The sequence below is a fragment of the Adiantum capillus-veneris genome, chromosome 11, assembly GCF_014529385.1.
Source record: "Adiantum capillus-veneris isolate H3 chromosome 11, ASM1452938v2, whole genome shotgun sequence".
Lineage (NCBI taxonomy): Eukaryota > Viridiplantae > Streptophyta > Polypodiopsida > Polypodiales > Pteridaceae > Adiantum > Adiantum capillus-veneris.
The window spans coordinates 58950922-58969131 of record NC_140941.1 but is presented as its reverse complement, the minus strand read 5'-3'; the positions used below and the strand labels follow the sequence as shown (position 1 = coordinate 58969131).

The 18210-nt window shown below is 42.2% G+C and overlaps 1 protein-coding gene across 1 annotated transcript; it reads left to right on the top strand.

Annotated features, from left to right (window-relative positions):
- The first annotated feature begins 6699 nt into the window (after window positions 1-6699).
- Window positions 6700-9610, top strand: LOC147447297 (pentatricopeptide repeat-containing protein At4g13650-like). The gene has a single exon (XM_086523135.1). The coding sequence runs from the start codon at window positions 6877-6879 to the stop codon at window positions 9226-9228; it is 2352 nt and encodes a 783-aa protein (XP_086379261.1). The 5' UTR covers window positions 6700-6876; the 3' UTR covers window positions 9229-9610.
- Window positions 9611-18210: the final 8600 nt, after the last annotated feature.

Sequence of the window (18210 nt, the reverse complement as noted above, 5' to 3'; positions counted from 1 at the left end):
ACAAGAAGTATTGCCTACACTTCATGGGTGTCACTGAGCATGCTTCTGAGTATGGGGTGAAAGAAGGCATGGTAGAGTTGTTTCGAGAGTGAGGGGGCCAAAGCCAAGGTGGTGCTTCAAGAGCAGACAGAATCGTGGCTCCTGATGGTGCTTCAAGAGCACTGAAGTAAACAAAGTACAAAGTGCATTGACGAATTGTTAAAAAATTAATTGTGGATATTGTGATTGATTATCTCTATAGTTGTCTGTAAAATGGTCCAATTTCACGGCATTGACGAACTTTTAAAAATAAATTGCATGTGTATTTATTACTCCAAATCAAGGGTAGTCTATTTTCTCTTATTCTCATCGGAACTTGAGAGAGAGAGAGAGAGAGAGAGAGAGAGAGAGAGAGAGAGAGAGAGAGAGAGAGAGAGAGAGAGAGAGAGAGAGAGAGAGAGAGAGAGAGAGACTTACGTCTTGTCACAGTCGGAGCGAGCAAGTGAAGTGCGTGAGCGGGAGCGTGTGTGAGTGTGTGCAGCAATGGAGAAGAGAGGAGAAGAGGAGACCTTGTGTTTGCAGGGGCTAAGACTCACTCTCTACATGTGAGCTCCCTTATTCTATTATGCACATAATGAATAAGTATAGTGGGCGGGTGTTGAGCTATATATACCTGGCCTAACCGGCCACACGAGGCTTTACCCCAACAACCTCCCACGTAAAGGCCAATGTGGCCGTGAGAGAGAAAAGAAAACCGTACAAAACCTGTACAAGGCCATCACAAGTATGATCTCAGCCAGGCTCACTCAATCTGTGTGCATCTAGCTCTAATTGTAGAGAAAGTATAGAGCAATCGGCACCATACTCCTCACCAAAGCCGCACACATCTTGCAAGTATCTCACCATACGCTGCAAAGTGCCCCTATGCTCAAGGCCAACCTCAGTCTCACTGCACGACTAACTACTCCCACTGTAAATGCACCTACTGCAAATGCAATCTCGGATCTTGAGATCAATATCTTGTACATGAGACTCCCAAATGCTGATGCAATCCTAGCAATATCTACCAATTTGACCATCTCAATCAAATCTGGCTCAGAACTCCACTCATGGAAATCACCCTGATACACGAACTCTGATCCCTGGAATCCATCCTCGTGTCCATCGCATGTCACATGCGCACCAAGAGCATCTGTCTGTCTTGAACCCTATGTGGCAAGAGCAATGCCCAGGTCTAACTCACACACATCAGTCTCTGGACTAAGCATATCCATGAATGAAAGAATCACGATTGAATCCTCAGCACTCAAGCCATCCATATCTATCATCGTATCCACAAATGACATGCCCTGCTACACAATTGGCTCAACATGCTCACAAACAGGAGCATCATGCAACCTATCCGCAAAGGAGACATGCTTTGTCTCGTTGCATGGCTGCGTACTCACAAAGAGTGTGCTGTCTCGTACGTGACGTACTCGCATCGCATGAATCGTTCCAACACTAGCACCTCTCGCTATGACTAGTTGTCCACGACGCAATCTGAAACTATGTTCGTCCAGCACTACCTGGCATCCGCTATCTCGTAACTAACTCATAGAGATCAAGCTCTGTATCAAACCTAGCACATGGCGTACATCTCGCAACACGTATAATGCACCATTTGGAAACAATAGTCTGACATCTCCTGCACCAACTATGTCATGCACTGAACCATCAGCTAGACATAGACGTCCAATCATACCGCTAGCATACGTGCTAAACCACTCACAACTCGGCATGACATGAAATCTAGCACTCACATCTAGTATCCAATGCGAAGGTAATGTGTCATCAAAAACCGACAGAAAGTCAAGAGTAAACATGGAAACAAAGGCGACATCTCCGTCATGCGTAGCCACATACGCTACATCTGCTCCCACATCATCCAAAGTGATAGCATCCCTCGTGTGCTGTCTCCTCCGCTGTCTCATTCGTTGAAAACAATGCCTACGTACATGACCTGTATGACCACAATGCGAACATGCAACATCTCTATGTCTATAAGATCATCCTTTGACTGTAGGCATCTCTCTAGACTCATTTGTGCCAAAAGCATTGCACAATCTTTGCCATAACTCTCTAGTTGTACATGCATCCAAACCAATGCGATAGACAGACTCACCAAGGTGTAACATGATCGTCGAACGTGCAAGCTCATCCAAGTCCTCCCACTCATCGTCAATCATAGACTCTGGCCCAGCATCCATGCCCTGTAGTGGCAACACTTGGCCAACTGAGTCAATGCATCATGCATACCTTCTTTGCAATGCTCAAAGTTTGAACCATCAAACTTTGTATGGAAAAGCATAAACCCTGACAATGATGTACATGCCAAATCCATGGTGATAACCTGTGACAAGACCGAGCACAAATCGATCAACTGACAATAGCCAAATCCTGGCTAACTCATACACCAAGTACTATCAAAATACAACATAAGCTGGCACAAGCTGTCTAAGAGAAGTATCAACAAATATGGAGATCGATGTAAGAGCAAAACCGCTCAAATGATGCCAAAACGCCCGCTCTAATCCAAGAGCACTGTGGTAATCAATGAAACTATCATCAACAAATGAGCAAAACCGCTCAAACGATGCCAAAACACCCGCTCTAATCCAAGAGCACTATGTGGTAATCAATGAAACTATCATCAACAAATGAAAAAAACCGCTCAAATGATGCCAAAACACCCGCTCTAATCTAAGAGCACTATGTGGTGATCAATGAAACTATCATCAACAATCTCCTTCCTGAAGAGATTACCACATGTATGTCAAATGACATAATCCAGTGAGCAAACACTCTCATAATGTCATGCCAAAACACTACGGCAAAGCAACCACTGAGTGCCAAATGCAATCAAAACATGATTGCAAACCATGCGCATAAACAAATAAACTTGCAAGAAAAATCCAACAGAGTTTCGACAGTATTTGGCTATCTAACCATAATAACCATATATGCCATAAAAATGCTCAAAACCATGAGAAAATCATGCGCAAAATCCACACTCAAGCATACATGAGCTGCACCAAAGTCTCAACTCTGTAAACTTGGAAAACAATCCTGTAATTCGAAACACAAAGTGCATCAACCGCACTCTATAAGCGAGGCATATACTAGCAAACCAACCAAAATATGACACAAATTGATGCTCAAAACAACTGAAAATCAGTCCATATATACCATTGCAAGGCAAAGAATACCATCCACCGAAAATCACATATCATGTGCATCCACATGCCAACATAAACGAGCATCAAGCATGTACCAAATGTGTAGCAAATGAGCATCCAATCAGCTAAAAATTCAGCTCACAATCATGCCATAAATGCTTGCAAAAATCTCTGTAAATCTGTGCACCACAATTTTCGAAATCTGCTCAATCGCATAAGTCAATGCACATAGCCTGTGATGAATCCACTCTCGAATCTGAGAGTCCACAAGAATGCATACATTCACAAAATGTTCTCAACGTATGCGCAAAAATGTGTTGAAAATATCAACCCACACTCTCTTCACTGAGAGCAAAACATCAATGCGCAAAACAAGAGAATGACAAAAGCTCAATTTGATCTCTTCGAATGTAGCAAATCACCACAATAGGCATACATAATCTCCAACTTTCTGAATACCCTGCAGTCTGTCAGTCCATATCTTCCAAACTGCTCAGAATTTGTAGAAACTTCCTTCTGCAAAGTTATAGACTACGCGAAAACGGGTGGGAAAAGTGGGAATGGACCTGAAATATGCTGTTTTTTTTAGGTCGAAACAGATTTGTAAACATCTACACCTGTGTATCCTAGACATGCAGGCAGTCTGAGTGATGTATCTCAAAATTGGTGAAGATTTTGAAAAAACTTTATTCTGCAAAGTTGAAGAGGACAAAAAAATTGGTCAAGAATCACGAGAATCGGCTTGAATGAAGACGTTTTGGTAGGCCAAAACAGATCTGCAAAAAATGTCCTGTAGTTTTTGTTGCTTCTCCGCCTGCGTCCCCGCTTAGCTCCAATTGGTGCTCCCAATCCCTGAGCTCTGATACCAATTGAAATGCGCGAGCGGGAGCATGTGTGAGTGTGTGCAACAATGGAGAAGAGAGGAGAAGAGGAGACCTTGTGTTTGTAGGGGCTAAAACTCACTCTCTACATGTGAACCCCCTTATTCTATTATGTACATAATGAATAAGTATAGTGAGCAGACACCTGGCCTAACCGGCCACATGGGGCTTTACCCCAACAGCAAGGAGTCTTGGCTGTTGATCACACAACCTAGTGAGGAAAACATGTCGCTAAACTAAACTTAAGGAAGCATGGACAAACTCAAAAAATACCAAAAGCATCAACATATTAAAAATTGCAATGCACTACTGACCTAGTCATTGTGTACGGGTGTCGTCCAATTGTACAAGCCAAGGACAATGTTTGAATCAAGCTACATAAAAGCAATGTGAATAGTTAAACATTTTGTTTTGCAGTTAGGCACAAAGTAAAAATGCTAAATATATAGTGCATGTCATGCAAAAGTGCCATACAAAAGTATAGTGGAGAATGGCACTGTGGTCACTCCAAAAATTCTAAGAAACGAAAGGCGTGCCCTGCCTCGTAGCATTTATGTGTTGCGCCAAGCAAACATATAGACATAGGGAATTGGATACAAATAATGGACCTTGCAATGTTGTGTTGATCTGGAGTCATTCTTGTGTAGTCGAAAAATCCATTGTTGTGAATATATGTCCTCTTTGTAAGCCACAAAACAAGAGTCAAGACAAATATAAAAGATACAGGATATTGATTAAGCTTAAAGAGAAGCATATGAAACTTTATATTGTACGTCATAGACAGTGTAGGGTTTTTTGTAGTGACGAGTTCTCAGTTCAAAAGCCCCACTTGAACCTAGTGAAGCACGTTACTGCCATGAGCCATCTTATAAATTGCAAAGTTACATACCTCGATTATTCGCAATTATCCTCTTTTGAAAATGTAGTTGTTGTCGAAGAGGTGACGGGTGACGGACCTGTCCAAATTAGGCGGGTGAGTGTAGTGGTTTTGAGCTCTCTGGCATCACCTCCACCACATTCAACGTCTCCTTTCAACGAGCTATGGACCGATGCTATACCGGAGGTGATGGAGGCAGGGTGGGTCCTATAGACCCCCAACAACAGCTGGTAAGGGGATCCCACAGACGTCGATGACATTATTGGGCTTTTATATGTTGCACTAATTGCCGCTTGTTGGCAGCCAGATTGTGTGGAAATCCATCAGATGGTCATGGCGTGAATGCATGGGTGAAACAATAGTCCAGATCTGCTTGGCACTGATGGTAAGTCTCGGCCAGATCGCCTATAACCTCCTCCCTTGAGAGGGAGATAGGCACTGATTGCTCCAGTTTGTAACACAACACACCGTTGTTGCGCACTAGACTCATGTTTATCCAGCCTCCTGCAACCCATAACCGCGAGAAATGCTCACAAAGATAGGGTTCAGTTGAGTCTTTGCTCCACCATGGAGTCCCTAAGTCGTCGTGACATCTCCTGCGAAGACAAGACGAGACGAGACCCTGTCAAAGGGGAAAGATTGGAGTATTTCTTTTTTTCAATGATAGTAGGGCTGATGGCAATGCTTTTTTGGCTTTCTAAAAGAAGCCTCAGCGTTGAGTTGGGTTAGACATAATTTCAATGTTTTCAGTGTCACGATGGAGACTTATTTTAAATGTGTGATGATGGAGACTTATCTTAAATCTTATTTTAAGTGTAATGAAGAAGATTTATCTTAAATTTTTTCAGTGTGATGATGGAGACTTATCTTCAGTTCTAAAATAATAAATGGATCTTTTTATTTCACCTTTCATTTCACATGTGACATGTCTTTACTTCTCTTCCATAATTCTAATAAATTCTATAGATACACACACACACACACACACACACACACACACACACATATTTATTAATGATTTTTTTTAAAATTTGACAACCTCACATTCTTGATTTTTCTTGCATTCTATAACTTAATTCTAATCAATATTGGGGAAAGTCCCTTTTATTAAACGGTCGTCGGTCAAAGTAGCAAACCGGAAATACTAGCAAAAATGTAAAATTAGCATGAATTTTCAACTATTGTCTCACATATTTCACCAGTTTTTCTTTCCTTTAACATGGTTTGCAATCAGCTAGGTTTGATTTTGAACTGGCTCACGGCTAAGTTGAGGCAATTCTTTCCCAAATATTGATTCCAATTGAACTCAACCTAATGATTTTATCACTTTCTTATTGTTTTAGAAAGCCATCGTGACCCTTTCACTTGTTTTACTTGGGGCTGTGTTGTAAGGCGGTAGGCCAGTGCTCTGCAACATTGGATTAAATTTTCTATTCGATGCTCAAGATTGAACCAAGTGGCTTAATGATCACATGCAATCTAACCTACCTCTAGCCCCTCAATATTGATGCTGACCGCTGTCGTCCCCATTGGCCTCTGACTTTTTAAAAAGCATCTTCTACACGTTATGCTCAGGGCTAGAAAAAAATATTATTCCTAATTTAAGGTCAAAATTTGAAGCTTTTGCCGGTAATTACACTAAAACATGTGTAAATTTGCCAGTTTTCTTAAAGGCAAGCTTAAAATCTAATCGGGATTTTATAATTTCAGCCGGTTAAAATACACTAGACCCCCGTTTTTTTCTAACACTGGTAACTTAGGCTTTACAAAATCGTGCACAAAGAGGATAGATGAATGACAGAAGAGGGCTGCTCCTCTGATGTATAGACTCTTGGCCAGTGATCGTGCAGGGTTTTGTGGAATAACAACCGTTCTTTACTTGGAATGCTGTTGATCGTATTACCAATGGACTCCCTTGAGTATGTCAAAGGCTGCAAAGCCCCTTCTACAGAGAACCATTGCATTCAAAACCTTGTTCACTTCTGTGCCTCAACGTACTCGCAGCTGGGATTTGCTAAACCTTAATGAGACTCTCACCATTTTGGAAGATGGGTTTCCTTCCAAACCCTCTGTCGATGTTGTTGCCCGCATCTTACACGCTTCTCGAAAGCTGGGAAACCAGCAAACCACTCTTCGCTTGTATGCCTACATGCTTCGAATGGGCATGGCAATTCATCCGCCACTCGGAAATCAGCTCGTCTCACTTTTGGTGGAAATGGGCTGCACTTCCAACGCCCAGGAGCTATTCGAGAAATTGGCTTATCGATCTGCATCTTCATGGAACTCGCTTATTTCCGGTTATCTCAAATGTGGGTCGCTACACTCTGCTCTTGCTCTTTACCAGACCATGCATATGGATTCTGCTCGACCTAGTGTTGTCAACTTTGTTGGCTTGCTAAAGGCTTGTGCTAAACTGCAAGATCTTGATACTGGCACGCGCTTGCATACACATGTTGCACAACTGGGCTTGGTGGACAAGGACATCTTTCTTGGCAGCATTCTTGTTGATATGTATGCCAAGTGTGGCTCCATGGGGCAAGCACAAGAAGTTTTCGACGAGCTCCCTGTTCAGGGAGTTGTGGCATGGACTGCTTTGATTGGAGGATATGTAAAAGACGGGTGTGCAAAGCGAGCATTGGAATGTTATGAGCAGATGTTGCTTTCAGATCTTTCTCCAGATGTCATTACATTCACTTGTAGTTTGAAGGCTTGCAGCAGCTTAAGTGCCATAGATAAGGGACAAGAAATACATGCCGAGATGGCGAGAAGGGGATTTGTAGGGAAAGATGTTCTTGTTGGAAGCAGCTTGGTTGACATGTATACGAGTTGTGGTTTTCTTGTGCAAGCACAGGAAGTGTTTCATAAGCTTCCAGTTAAAGATGTAGTGTCCTGGACTGCGATGATTGCAGGTTATACCAGAGGTGGATTTAGTGAGAAAGCGTTGGAATGTTATGGCCAGATGCAGTTTGAGGGAATCCCTGCAAATTCTGTTACTTTTGCCTGCACCTTGAAAGCTTGCATTTATGCAGGAACCCTACTGAAAGCCTTGGAAATACATGAAGAGGCTATCAAAAGGGGACTAGCAAATACAGATCAGCTTGTTGGAAATGCATTAGTCGACATGTATGCCAACTTTGGTTTTCTTTCAAAGGCTAGAGAAGTTCTTGTAAGTCTCCGACATAGAGATGTTGTCTCTTGGAACTCATTGATTTCGGGCTATGTGATGCATGGACATGGTAAAGAGGCACTGGCATCTCATGATCAGATGCAGCAAGAGGGCATCTCATCCGATGATGTAACCTTCGTTTGCTGCTTGAAAGCTTGCGCCAGCTTACGTGCGATACAGGAGGGGGAGAAGTTCCATGCAGAGATTGCCAGACGAGGGTATTATGGATCCGAGCATGTTGCCCATGTTCTTGTAGATATGTATGCAAAGGGTGGGTCCTTTGTAAGAGCAGAAGAGGTGATTGAGGAGCTACCTTACCAAGATGTTGTAATGTGGAATTCGCTAATATCTGGACAAATTAAACACGGGTGCCTGGAAGAAGCTTTGTACTCTCTGGAACAGATGCAAGTGCAAGGCATTTCTCCAGATGCCATCTCTTATGTCTGCGGCCTTAAAGCTTGTGGCAACTTGGGACTCTTAGAGAAGGGCGAGCATATGCATGCGGAAGTCTCCAAGCAGGGATCTCTGGATAGAGACATCACCATCGGCAACACATTGGTCGACATGTATGCGAAATGTGGCTTGCTTTCTAAAGCTCAAGCTGTATTTGACAAGCTTTGTAGTTGGGATGTAATTGCATGGACATCTCTCATTGCTGGGTATGCGCAGATAGGCGGCAATGAAGATGTCATTTGTGGCTTTGATAGGATGAGGGAAGAGGGTTTAGAGCCAAATTTAGTAACATTTGTTAGCGTATTGAATGCTTGCAGTCATGCAGGCCTAGTGAACATGGGCGAGACTTATTTTGACGCCATGATTACCGAGTATGGCATTAATCCAGCCCTTGAGCACTTTACGTGTATGGTTGATCTCCTTGGCCGTGCAGGACAGGTAGAGAAAGCGGTCTCAATGATCCAGCACATACCATATCATCCGGATCTTGTAGTTTGGCATACCATGTTGGGTGCTTGTCAACAATGGGGCATTCTAGAGCTTGGAAGGCAGGCTTTCAAGCATGCAATGCCATTGGACGACATGGATGCTGCAGCCTATATTTTCATGTCTAATATTTGTGCTGATGCTAGATCTGAGGGGATTTGCTCGTGATAATAAGGGGATGTCACCTGTATGCATCAAATGTCCCTTTGACACCCCTATCATAGGGTGCTCCTTTTATATATCTACCTCTAGTAGGTCTCCCCCAGCTCAAAAAAAGGAAAAACTTTTCTATTCCTTTAGGATGAAACCTTGAAAGGTGGAATGGGAAAGAAATTGAAAGGCCTTAAAGAAAAAATTGCATAGGTGAAGGGTAAGTATAGGAAATGAAAAGCCCCATGAAAATGCAAAATCATAGGAAATGAAAAGCCCATTAAAATGGAAAGTCAAAATGCTTTTTATGTCCATATAAAAGAAGTGGTCGAGTGCATTTCTTTTCCATTATCTTTCTTTTGACATTTTCCTCTCTTTACAATTTCTTTGCACGAGGCTATGTAGGTAGAGTTTCTTTGCGCTATGTAAGGTCGTGAATTTATTTAATTTCTTATTTATAAAATGTATCAATAGGACTCTTCTATGTAGGTTTAGTGTAAGCCCACCAAAAGTATACTCAACTTAGGGTTTTTTGAATTTTTAGGAATCTTTCAGCTTTTGACCTTTTAATTTTTTTGAAGCCATTAAGAATACCTTTTAATTTCTTATTTATAAAATATATACAGGGCCATTTTTTGTAAAATATACACCCCCTCCCCCCCCTCTCTGCCAAAACAATCAATACAATCTTATTATCCTCTATTGTGATTCTTTAGGGGGTTTGTTACTTGCTGCAATTATCCTTTAACGAAGATGCGATGATTAATTACGGCAAAAGAAAGTGTGTTCTGCTTCATTGAGAGAGAGAGAGAGAGAGAGAGAGAGAGAGAGAGAGAGAGAGAGAGAGAGAGAGAGAGGTGTGTTGCGATAAAGTATGAGAAGAGCTTTTGTATGAGTGTTAGCTCCAAGTACCTCCCTGGACCAGCCACAGACTAAGTAACATGGGGTCTTAATGAGAAGAGCTTTTGTATGAGTGTTAGCTCCAAGTACCTCCCTGGACCAGCCACAGGACTAAGTAACATGGGGTCTTAATGACCCCAAGCGGTGGGGTCTACGGAGGAAGTTTTGGGGTGGGATCTCGAGGACGATGGTCAACAAGTCAACCCCTAGGATGCGTGTAGGATTTGAACCTAGATGGTTGTGGTGAGAGGTTTGCGCTCTATCCACGTGCACATGAGCGTTTGGTTGTCCAAAGAGGGAAAACAAAAACACTATAAAGTAAACCAAAATGCTGAAAAGTAAACTTGGACAGATTTGACGGTTGAGCAACGTTTCGCTTTTCGTGCCCTACTTTCCTTCCGTCGATCCCATGGCTCAAGCTTCCTTCAATACCCCGTGTTACTTAGTCTTGAGGGCCAACCGGCCCACCTCCAACCAGGAGAGGGTACCCCAATCCATGCAAAAAGTCATATGGTGAAGTGACCTTCACTTTTCATCTTGTAGATGTTTCAAAAGGTTTTTGATTTTTTGTTGGCTTGTAGAAGGCCATAGGGTTCATTGTGCAAGGTTGTTGCAACATTGAGGCCGTTGGATTCTTTGGTTGGATGAGTGCCACATGACAAGAATCTTTGTAAAATAACTTTGTTGTCCCTTCAACTGTTTCCTTACACCTTCTTTGAGAGACAAGTGTCCCTAAGGGATTTAAAAGTCTTGTTGAATAGAAAGCTAAAACTTTGGAATAGAAAGATATTCTCCAAGGCAACATTTACTTTGTCTGCATGCTTGAAAATGACTTCAGAGATCAAAATATTAAACAAAATATTCATAGGAGTTTGATCTTATGATGCAGTCTTTGAGAAAGTCTTTTTGTCTAAGCGGCAAGTTTTCTCCTTATACAAATACAAACTGGAAATACTAGTAGAAATTTTTAAATTTACAAAAGATTCGAACTATTTTTTAGTATAATTTATCGGGTTTTTTTCTCTTTACCATCCTTTGCAACCGGCTAATCTCGATTTCCAATCGGTTTAAGCCTAAGCTCAGGCACACCTTTCTCAAACACTGAGGTATTGATAAACGATTCTCATTTGAGGATTTCAATAAAATTAACTTCACTAAATTGTTTAATTATTTTTATGCTTACTTGAAAGCATTAAAATATTCTTTTGTTTTGATTTTTAAGGTGTCTTTTTATTTTACTTTCTTTTTGTTTTATTTTGTTTCAAAATAACGATGTACAATGTGCACCATTTACTTTAATATTGGGACCCCTTCATAATATATAAGCCATTTGCAAGTAGTGGGTACCGACTAGAAGAAAATAAAAAAATGGCATGATTGAGACTTACCTTAAATGTTATTTAAATTTTATGATACTAAATGGATCTTTTTATTTCACCTTTCATTTCGCATCTTCACATGGCTTGACTTCTCTTGCATTCTATTCTTTTAGAATGCTAAAGTGAAGCTTCACCTTACATAATTCTAGTAAATTCTATACATGCATAAATATATACACATATACATGCATACATAAATATATATACACACACATATATATTTATGTACTTATGTTTATTAAACGCACCTTTTTTTATGAAGACATTAAAAAAGAAGTCCTTAAATAACAAGACATTAGGTAGGGTGTTTATAGCATAATCCGTCGTTGAAGACAATGGTGGGGGTCAAATCGATCAGTAAGCCGTTCTAGAATTGCTAGTTTTTAATTGTGTGTGTATATGGACATTATAATTTTATATTAAAACAATACAACTGCAGCACTGATTAAGACCTACTTTTGATGAATCTTTCCTCCCCCCTTACCTTCAACAGGCCATCGTGAGTCCTCACCTTGTTTGAAATTGAATAGGCATACCAGCTTATTCCTAATGGCTTTCAAAACAAGGTGAGGAGGCACGAACGCCTGCTAAGTTAAGGGGGAATGAGGGAGAGTAAGTTTTAAATATATAATGCCTGCAATCACATGGAATTTGTATTGTTTTTAAATATAAAATTATATGATCTATTACACACATTGCATATCAACATTTTGAAACAAAATAAAATGAGAAGGAAGTTAAAAAAAATAAATAAAAAAATAATAAATTTTTTTAGTGTTTTTTCATTAAAAAAACATAAATTTAATAAATAAAAAAATCTTAAAACAAATCAATGAAATAGATCTGTATGAAGTCCTTAAATCAAAGGACCCTTTGTCAATGATTTACATAATGGTATCAAAGTCTTACGATCACACTTTTTAATCCAAAAAGGTGAATGCAACTTTAGAAAATAACATTTAAAAGACCACGATATCTATTCATTCACAAGACCTTTTTTTGTTGTTGCAAAACTCACAATTGTGAGTGGATAGTATTAAGAACATCAGAAATATACACCAACCTCGAGCTCAGATTGAGCCTTGAGGATCAAAGGATTACAAGTTTTTTGTTTGACAGTGAGACCACAACTACTCCTAGGCTTTACTTATTACAAGATATGTGTTGTTCTAGACCAGTCCTTTGAGGCTTGTTTGCTTCCGATCATGTGGATCGTCACTCTGCTCTCTTGTATGATTTCACAAAAGCTTGCCACAGCTAGATCCCCCTCAGACACGCGGCGGTCCTTGCTTGCCAAATATGGTGAAAGAAGTAGTACCTGATTATTTGAGTGCAGACAAGAAGAGCAGGACTTCCCAACATGTTACTACCAAAGAACATATCATTCTTGAAGAACTTAATTTTCCATGTCCTTTGAATCCACTTGCATATTTTCCCAGCCATGCCACTGATTGCCTGGCATCCCATGAAAAGGTGGGCTAGGTCTTCACTAGCTATTCTGCACCCCGAGCAACGATCGGACCCAATTCATCTTTCTTGTATCTTCACGCCCGTCGGCAGAGCACCCCACATCACTTTCCACAGAAATCACTTCATATACTGAGGCCACCTTGGCTTCCTGATGTTCTCCATGACTCCCTCCCACCGTTTTTTTGTCCAGTGCCTCTTCCATAATTGGGGGCTACACCAATTACCCTCATGCTTTAATGCATGGTAAATGCCTTGAGAATGTGGTTTCCAAAAGAGGCTACTCCCGGGCCATCTCCAAGCGTCCCATTCAAAGTTGGTTCACAAATTGGCATCATCACCTTATCAAGCTCTTTCATCCCCCTTGTAGACTAGTAAGATCTCAAAGCCATTCGGTAGAAATTGGGTGGCTAAAGAGTCAGCAGTTTTTCAGCACTTCCTGTTGCCATCCCAGAATTGCTCAAGTTAAACGAGCCCCTTATTATTCACATTCCTGGCCATTTCTATCCAAAAGGGGCTTTGCGGTGGCCCCAATATTTTAGAGAGCCAAGGGGACCAGTGCAAAATGGAGTTCTTAAAGTATCTAGTTGCTTCCCCCCATTCCAAAACCTCAGCTGCACTTTTGCACTTCCTCATCAGCTCCCCTGAGAGCTACCAGATCTAAGATAAGACCACTTTGGGGCGAGAAGTTTGTCGTGCATGACAACCCCCTTCCACTTTCCCCCTTTCGATCCCAATTTTAATGCATCAAGCATTTCCTTGGTCATGATAGCCCAAGCTTGGTCCTCCTTAGCCAATGAGACCATAAATTTGGCACAAAGGGCCTCAGCATGGGATACAGGGTTAAGAATGCCGAGCCCTCCTTGGGACACTTGTCAAGTAGTGAAAATTGATTGACCTTCATCCATAGTGCACTAAGGCCTTTAGCAGGCCAAAAATATATTCACCCCCTATATAGTGCAAGGACACTCTAAAAGAGAAGAAAATTCTAAAGGAAAAATATGCAAAAGAAAAACACAAATGTATAGATGTACACTCAACCATCTCTTTTTATATGGATACAAAAAGTCTTTTGACCTTTTATTTTTCATTTCCTAAACTCACACTTCACTTATGCACTTAAGATGTTTTGAAAGGTTCAACGACAGTGCAATGGTTGAGAAGGTTTTGGTGAAAAGCTCGCTGTTCCTCAATCGTGCGCCGATGTGTGCTCCCTTGGGACCCTCTGTTTGAATCTAACGAGGCATTTAAGGATCTGTGCCCAGTCTACATGGAGTTTGTCAACCTCCTAGTATGGCTTAGGAAGAACTTGAAGGACCTCACGGCTTTGCTTGGAGATCCATTGTTTGTCCCATATGCCAGAGCGGGTGTAGCAGCAAACAAGGTCTGTATCTGGTGGGATCTGAGGAAGCCACAACCAAAGAACTTGGTGGTGAATGTTGGGGCAGGGCTAAAGATCATTCCTCTTAACTTTAACACCTTCTTCGGGGTCTGATTCAAATGCAATAAATTCAGGCATTATGCGAGGGCGTGTCCCGTTGAGGTGCTAAAGCCTACAGATGAGAGAAGCACATTACAGGCTACCCCACAGGGTGGCACGAATACAATAGATCCAACAAAGAAGCCAACTGAAGATCTTGGCAAGGCAGGGGGGAAAAATAAAGTTAACTCGGATAAAGATGTGGAGAAACAAGATCATAGCAACCGGGGTAAGGGCAAGACCACCCAAAGCTACCGCTTTTCATCCATCGCTCAGCAAAGAACGACCACCCTAGTAATGCAGAAGATCGTGATGTCTCCAACTATTAGGTGAAAAGATGAGGGTTGGCAATAAGTATCTCATATTTCATGTAAACGGTTCAAAACAAAGGCGAGGGCATTGGGACAAATCATAGGTCTTCCACCGGATTTCCCAAAGCCTCTTGTCCTATATGACAATTTATTAGAAGTTTTGGGGAAGACAAATCAAGAGGACGTCTTCATTTCCAAGCTAGATACCATGCAGGTTTTAGCTGAAAAGGAGCCAATGGAAGAGGACACCCTGAAGGGGAACTCTGGTGAAGAGTTCCTGGAGGCAGAAGAATTTGTCCCCCTTTCCCAATGATGGATACTCTCTCTATACAATCTTGGAACGTGAAGGGACTAAAAACCCGGAAGAAGGGCACTCTCTTCTGGGAGGAAGGGAAGAAAGGGAAGGTAGTCAATTGGTGGGCCATCCAAGAACACCATTTGGATGTTCGTTGCAAGAGAAACATGCTATATGAAAAAAAATTATCTTTTATGGGGAAGGAAGCAACGGTTTCATTGGTGTCTTGTTCATTTGTTGCTGACAGAGATTTGGAGCCAAAGGTGGTTCTAAACCACCCCTCCGAAAGAGTCCTTGGGGTTAGAATCAGATGGGACAATCAACCTATCACCATAGTAAATGTTTACGGCCCCTGCAACGCAAAGGATAGAGCTATAAACTGTGGATGCAGCTCAGGGATACTCCGATTGAAGGGGAGTGGTTGATGGTTGGAGATTTCAATATGGTTGGGAAAAGCAAGGACAGAACAGGTTCCGCCAGTCTACTGGCTGGCTCAGAAAAGTCTAAATGGTTGAGCTTATGTGAGAAGTGGGCTATGATTGACTTGTGGGAAGTGGGCCCATGGAATAGCACGCCTGGATTCACCTACACAAGCCTTCAATATGCCCGCACTGCCTCCCGACATGCTACGGCTCTCATCAAGCTGACTGGATCTCATCGACGTTAGAGATGAAGGTAATCTCAACAAAAAGCCTCTCCAATCACATGCCATTACACCTACAACTCAAGAAAGAAGAAGGGGGGGGGGTAATCCCTGAGAGGGGAGAAAAAGCTTCTTGTTACAGGGACACACCTTTTTAAAGACCCTCTCTTCAGAAGCATCACCAAGAAAGCGTTGGGAAAGCTCAAGAAAGATGTGGGAATAAATAAACCTGATGCTTCAAATTTATTCGTTCGGAGTGTACAAAAAGCTATCAAAACTTTGGGTCCTCGGGTAAAAGAAGCCAATGAGGCACTTATCAAACATCTCATAGAGGAGGTAGCACAATTAGCCTCTAGGAAGGCTGTCGGATTGGCTACCGAACATCAGCACAAGCGATGGCTTGAAACCAAATCTCACCTGGCCAACGAACAACTGGAGGAAATGAAGAAGGCGAGATTGCTCTCTAGAGAAACTTTCCTTCAACCAGAGCCTTCTAACCAAGCACATTTTTTTAGGGCTCTGAAAGTGAGGAAAAGTCGAGGCCACGTACAAGTGCTCGATGATGAGAAAGGGAATACAATTCAAAACCAAGATGAGATGGCTGCACTTATGATCAAGTATCTAAGCCAGATTATCGACCAGCCAGAGACCCAATCTCAGGAAGTGGAAGAAGCCCGCGGCGTCTTTACTTGGAAGTGTTGAAAAGAAGGTTCCCCAGGAGGAAGCCAACTGCATGGAAAAGGCCTTCTCTGAGGAGGAATGCTCAGCGGGACTAAAAGCTCTTGGAAATGAAAAGTCCCCAGGCTCGGATGGACTGACGACGACTGAATTTTTAGGGAATTTTGGGATGATCTCAAGGGTCCAGTTACACGGATGGCCAATCTAAGTGTTTCCAAAGAGTCGTTGGATGCAAGTGTTAAGAGAGGGCTTATCAAGCCCATCCCCAAACAGATCTATTGCTCTCAACTTAAACATTGGTGTCCCATTAGGATAATGTTAGTAGCATACAAAATTATTGCCAAGGTGATAGCTCGTAGACTTGCCCCCCTCCTGAGTCGGATCATCTCTCCTCATCAACACGGGTTCATCAAAGGGAGATATATATATGAAAATATCTTGGCAGCAATGGTAGGAATAGAGTATGCATCTTTCTCCAAGCAAGAGTGCATCTTGCTGTAGGTGGACCTTTACAAAGCCTATGACATGATAGAATGGTCCTATATAGAATAAGTCATGGGAGCTCTGGGCTTTGGGCCTCACCTTTGTCGCCTCATAAGCACACTTGGCATTGGCAGCCAATTAGAGCTCCCGTTTCATGACAAAATTGTGGGCTTTTTTGAGGTTAAAAGGTCTATTAAGCAAGGATGTCCCCTGGCCCCCTTGCTTTTTGCCATTGGGTTGCATCCTCTCATTACGATGCTCGAAGCCAGTGCTGCGTGGGGAGAGATTCAAGGTCTGGCATTGCCGGGCAATGATCATCTACTGGCCAAAATGTTCGTAGATGATTCGCTCCTATTCTTGAAGGCGTGCCCTCAAGTAGGAGAGCTCTGGAGACTATGCAAACATTTTCCGTGGTCTCTTTTGAGATAATCTCTCCTGTCCAGAATGCAGGGTCAAGATTTGCAGTGGCTTCAGGTTCCGAAGTGGTCTTACCTTAGATCTGGTGGAGTCTCAGGGGAGCTGATGAGGAAGTGCAAAAGTGCAGCTGAGGTTTTGGAATGGGGGGAAGTAACCAGATACTTTAAGAACTCCATTTTGCAATGGTCCCCTTGGCTCTCTAAAATACTGGGGCCGCTGCAAAGCCCCTATTGGATAGAAATGGCCAGAAATGTGAATAATAAGGGGCTCGTTTGACTAGAGCAATTCTGGGATGGCAACAGGAAGTGCTGGAAAACTACTGACTCTTTAGCCATCCAATATCAATTGAATGGTTTTGAGACCTTACTAGTCTACAGGTTGATGAAAGAGCATGATAAGGTGGTGATGCCAATCTATGAATCCAACTTGGAATGGGACGCTTGGAGATGGCCCGAGAGTAGCCTCTTCTGAAACCCACACTCTAAAGGCATTTACCATACATTAATGCACGAGGCTAATTGGTGTAGACCTCTCAACAAATTATGGAAGAGGCACTGGACAAAAAAATGGTGGAAGGGAGTCATGGAGAACATCAAGAAGCCAAGGTGGCCTCAATATATGAAGATATTTCTGTGGAAAGTGATGTGGGGTGCTCTGCCAACGGGCGTAAAGATTCAAGAAAGAGGCATCGGGTCCGATTGTTGCTTGGGGTGCAGAATAGCTAGTGAAGACCTAGCCCACCTTTTCATGGGATGCCAGGCAATCAGGGGCATGGCTGGGAAAATATGCAAGTAAATTCAAAGGACATGGAAAATTAAGTTCTTCAAGAATGATATGTTCTTTGGTAGTAACAGGCTGGGAAGTCCTGCTCTTCTCGTCTGCACCCAAGTAATCAGGTACTACTTCTTTCAACATATTTGGCAAGCAAGAAATCGCCGCATGTTTGA